Below are 5,105 nucleotides of genomic sequence, written 5' to 3'. Positions count from 1 at the left end.
CGGTGGGGCGAAGGTACTACACTCGTTCGGCTGCCAGTGCCGGCCGGAATCGGGGCGANCGATGCCCGACCCCGACGAGCTAGTGAGTTTAGACCACCTATCATCACCCAGGCCCATAACCAACAGGCTAAGGGCAGTTTAAGTGGGTGCTAGAACTGACTTGTAAAGGGAATTAGCACAGGACGCCAAGGACACTTCCCCCCAACGGCCTCTCCATGGGCACCATCATGCGCATGCCATCAAGATCCAGGCCATCGCGCGCAAGAAGTACGTGCTCTCGAATGCGTTCCACGACAGCCGCTACGCCCAGGAGCACCGGAAGCCGGACCTCGACACGAAGGCCCGGTCCCAGGCGGCCATGGACAAGCCAACGCAAGCCCGCGAAATAAACTATCCTAACTTCCTACCAGGCGCACAAATAATAATGAGGATGTCAGCGACAGCCGGACTCGTACTCGAGTGCGAGATATATCTCTTGTCTCTCTCCTCTGTATCCTGAATATCCTGGCAGATATATCCTGGCGGCTATATCACCTGCACATATTAAAGCGCTAGCCGGGCCGACATATATCTAATATCCGCGATCAGGCGCATCGCTCATAATGTTGGGCATTTTCGGGCCCTCTAAAACGCCTGGCGAGCAGGTGCTCCGGTCCGTAGGAAATGACACGAATGGATACTCTGGCTCAGGTTAGAAAAACGCCCTGTCGAGAGCTTACACTCGTCTATGCATAGGCTTTGATCCAACAGGACTTGAACGCGCTGCGAAGGCTGCACGTGAGATCGATGCTTCGCCAAATGCAAGTATTTTACTGTAGTATTTTATTCATTTTTCAAATTCAGGCGTCACTGGCCTTTGACGTGATACAGCAACAAGAGGTGACAAAACAGCTCGAACATGGGACACGGCAGTCTGCATACGAGATGCAAGCGCGGAAATTTGAGATGGCCCGCGTGAAGGATGAGGGTGATGAGGCACGGCAGACGCTGGTGGTGAATTGCAGAGTAGTAGCCAATTAGAGACGGTTTCAATAGTTATGTACATATGTACTAGGCACAAACGGAACATGCAAATCGCCAAGCAAAATATGCTGACAACCTCGAACGTCAGCGGTACGCAGAACAACTCAACTCGCAACGCGATGCACGCGAAGCTGAACTGCGAAGGCTGGAAGCCGCTGCACTCCGTCAAGAAACCCTCCGGCGTGAGACACTTCGCTACGAAGCAGAACTGAGGTGCGAGACAGAACTGAAGCGCGCAGAAGCCGAGGCGCGGCTTAAGACCAAATCAGAACGTGAAAATCATGATCTAACTCTCGAGCGCATGCACGCGGAGATGAAGGAAAAACGTGAGACGCTCCTCCTATCAATTTCTGCTGGCTTTTCATCTCTTGGTGAGGGTGCTAGATTGTTCCTTGGCGACCAACACCAGATGGGGAATGCTGTCGTCATGATAACAAGCCTCGCAATCGGCGTGTATAGTGCACGGGTCGCTGCATCTGTGGCGGGAAATCATCTAGCCAAACTTCTCGGGAAGCCCAACCTGGTTCGTGAAACATCCCGGAAGACACCATTGCAATTGTTGTCACGGCCAAGTACCATGGCCTTTGATTCACTTGACCGCGTGATTCTCGATGCTAATCTAGAAACGAGGCTTAGTCGCATCGCTGATTCGACCAAATACACCAAGATCAACGGCGCATATTTTCGTCACGTCCTCCTGCATGGCCCCCCTGGCACCGGCAAGACCATGTTCGCCAAACGGCTCGCAGTACATTCTGGGCTCGACTACGCAATTCTCACAGGTGGTGATATTGCACCACTCGGACGCGATGCAGTGACTGAGATTCATAAACTTTTTGATTGGGCGCGGCAATCTCGGCGGGGACTTCTCCTCTTCATTGATGAGGCCGATGCCTTCCTACGAAAACGTGCGACGGAGACCATCTCTGAAGACCTTCGCAATGCGTTCAACGCCTTTCTATACCGTGTGTTCCGTGAACCTTTTAAATCATCGCATGTACAACAAGCTATTACGCTTAGGCACCGGAGAGCCGTCACGCGACTTTATGCTTGTGTATGCTTCTAATGCCCCCGAGGAATTTGATTGGGCCGTCAATGATCGTATTGATGAGATCGTGGAATTTACCATACCAACAGCGACAGAACGCGAACGCATGCTCGCACAGTACATCAACGATTACATGTGTAGCACCGACGATCCACGCATTGTCGTAGATGGTGTTAGCGACAGCCATCTTAAGGCTGCTGTAGCAGCAACAGAAGGGTTTTCAGGAAGAGAAATTCACAAACTTGTGGTAGCCTGGCAGGCTGCAGTATTTGGCTCAGAGAATGCCGTGTTTACTCCTTCAATAATGCATGATGTCCTCGACACTCACGTGGTTCAACGTAATCTGAAACAAACATGGTCAGTCTAGTGTAGTTAGTAGCGACCACCACCATCATCAACATCAAATCACCAGCATCATCTCATTTGACAGCACCATGCTACTGCCATTTTGCTGCTATACCCAACCACACATAGCGAGCTACTAGAAAGTATCTACCCCCACCACTTTCGGCATCTATTGCCGGTCTTTATCTCACACTTCTCACACTGGCGGCTGCTTGCGGCAAGGAGCGCCTGCCTCGGTTGTTGCCTAGAGCATCGGGCCGTTGTAGCGCGGTAAGCAGATGTGGGTGCGCTCAAAGGGCCGGTCCCCTGATCCCAGGGCCGGCTCCTCGTAGCTTCTAGCGTACGCGACTTCGGCGGCGGACTTCCGGGACGTCTCCTTGGGGATTCCGAGCTTAAAATCCGAGGCGGTGTTACCGAGATAGTAAACTCCGGGACAGGGAGGCAGCCTGATTGGGGCTACCTGAGCTAAATAAAACTGCTGGCTGTGGTGGTCCTCTCCCAGCTCGCCGCTTCCCCGGGGTCCGCCCACCACCCTCCTTCGGCACGAATGAAGCACCCGCCCTGCCCTACCCTCCTCCATCCCGGGCCCCGCTGAGATGGCTGCGCCATCCAAGCGCGGTCCGTCGGCCTTCATTCTGGCACTCTTAACTGAATTGAGCTCAGCCTCCCCCTTGAGGGAGGAGTTTGCTCTGCATCCTTTAGCTCAGGCTAGTGGGAGATACGAAAGGCCAAGTGGACGGAAATTGCATTTACGGCGGTACAATATGCTTCCGGTAACGAGTTAGTGAGTTTAGACCACGTGGCGAAGCACGATAAGTACGCCAGGCTAGACTCCAAACGGCACCAGAGCGACCCCGAGCCGGCGCAGGCCGCTCCATCAGGGCCGTAGGGACCGGGGGGGGGCTAACAGGAACGCAGAGCGTCGGGGAACTCGGATGGCTCCTGCGGCGCGGTCACGCACTCGGGCCACGGTGCGCAGCGCCCGGCCTCGTTGTCCGCGGAGTCGGGGTCGTATCTCTCTGTCGACCTCTCCCAGCATCGGAGATCTTATTTCATCCGTGAGATCACTCGTTGGAACAAAAAAAGTGACCCCGTGCCGCGTCCGCGCCGTCCGCGCCGTCCGCGCCGTCCGCGCCGTCCGCGCCGTCCGCGCCGTCCGCGCCGTCCGCGCCGTCCGCGCCGTCCGCGCCGTCCGCGCCGCTTCGCGGAAGGGAGATTCGAAGCCGCGACCCCCTCGCGTCCAGCGGGGCATCCAGCGGTTGGGAAGAATTTATTTCGGGCCTCATCAGCCGTTCCCGTACATAAACGCCCTCCCTTTGTGGCCCATGATCACACACCCAATCCCACAAAGTTTGCCGGCGATTCGACCAATCATCGACATGCCAGCACGCGGTGGACATCCAGCGGAGGAAGCAGGGATCGTATGCCCCGAGACACCCGCATTGCGCGCCGAAAGAGGCGACTCGCCCATGCTCTACGAAGCGCCCGCGCTCATCGTTATCTTCAAAAAATCCTAGAAAATAGAGACTTGGCCGGGGGTTCGGTAACCTTTTCGATTCGCAAATGGGGCGCCGCCCATTAAAAAAACGTTTAGGTTACCGCGAAACGGCCTCGATGGGGCCGAGCTAGCCTCGAGTCAAGCCCGCCGAGCGAGATGAGGGGCCGGAACGAGATCCAGCGGGCGTACTTGTCGCGCATCGCCACCCACTACCATCACCCAGCTAAATAAATATCTTTGTGCTCGCCCGGGAAGCCAGGATGACAGAGGGATTAAAAAATGATGAATCATCTGCATTTCGTCTAGAAATAACACAGAGCCATGAGGAATTTGTCCGGGGCGACAACTCCAATACCAGAGCTTTGGTGCTCGAAAACCTTGAAGTTGGCTCTGGAGGTCTCTGCTTTAATCCTCGGCTTGTTCACAACTTGATCCAACTGCGTTTAGAAAATACAGCCCTATGCAATTTCTCTTCCGGTCGCTCCGCGAGCTTGAGCGACGAGCTTGTGTCACTTGGTGAATTAGGGTATGGGGCCTGTTCGACAGTATATAAAAAGTTACACCTCCCAAGTTTGCGTATTGTTGCTGAGAAAAAGATATCTGTCAGCGATGCACAAAAGTGTCGCCAGATCGTGCGTGAACTTCAAACCTTGTATCTTGCCAGCATCAGTCAGAGTGCGCAGACTGTTCATATTTGGGTGTCTGACTTGGGCCCATTCAAATGTCCATTTTCTGTGCAAAAATACATCGTTGATTTCTATGATGCATTCATCGATCTAGACAATGGGCAATTGAGTGTCTTAGTGGAATACATGGACGGTGGGTCATTGCAGGATGTTGTAGACTCTGGTGGATGTCCGCATGAGACTGTGCTAGCCAATATTGCGCAGAGAATTCTGAATGGTCTTGTTTACCTCCACAGTATTCGGAATTGTATCCATCGCGATATTAAACCAGCAAATTTGCTCATAAATCACCATGGTGATGTTAAAATTGGAGACTTTGGAACTGCGCGTGAATGCTCGGCGAGTGTCGTTGATCGAGGTTGCGATGCAGCCAACATCATGACTTTTGTTGGCACGGTTACTTACATGTCCCCGGAACGTCTGCTGGGGGAGAGGTATGACTACACGGCTGATATTTGGTCCCTTGGGATGACATTGATGACTTGTGCACTTGGTCGATTTCCAT

At 53.7% G+C, this 5,105-nt stretch overlaps 2 protein-coding genes across 2 annotated transcripts; both read left to right on the top strand.

Annotated features, from left to right (window-relative positions):
* Window positions 1-719: 719 nt before the first annotated feature.
* AURANDRAFT_33000 (hypothetical protein) lies at window positions 720-2,438 on the top strand (the record flags this gene model as incomplete). The annotated part of the gene is made up of 4 exons (XM_009042909.1): window positions 720-804; window positions 878-993; window positions 1,055-1,988; window positions 2,044-2,438. Coding segments are annotated over 4 exons (1,530 nt in total), but the record flags the coding sequence as incomplete, so codon positions are not given.
* A 1,973-nt stretch (window positions 2,439-4,411) lies between these two features.
* AURANDRAFT_4099 (hypothetical protein) lies at window positions 4,412-5,104 on the top strand (the record flags this gene model as incomplete). Its single annotated transcript, XM_009042863.1, has 1 exon — window positions 4,412-5,104. A coding segment is annotated over one exon (693 nt), but the record flags the coding sequence as incomplete, so codon positions are not given.
* Window position 5,105: the final 1 nt, after the last annotated feature.

Source organism: Aureococcus anophagefferens, assembly GCF_000186865.1.
Source record: "Aureococcus anophagefferens unplaced genomic scaffold AURANscaffold_39, whole genome shotgun sequence".
Lineage (NCBI taxonomy): Eukaryota > Pelagophyceae > Pelagomonadales > Pelagomonadaceae > Aureococcus > Aureococcus anophagefferens.
The sequence above is the reverse complement of the archived record's forward strand: the minus strand, read 5'-3'. Positions and strand labels throughout refer to the sequence as shown.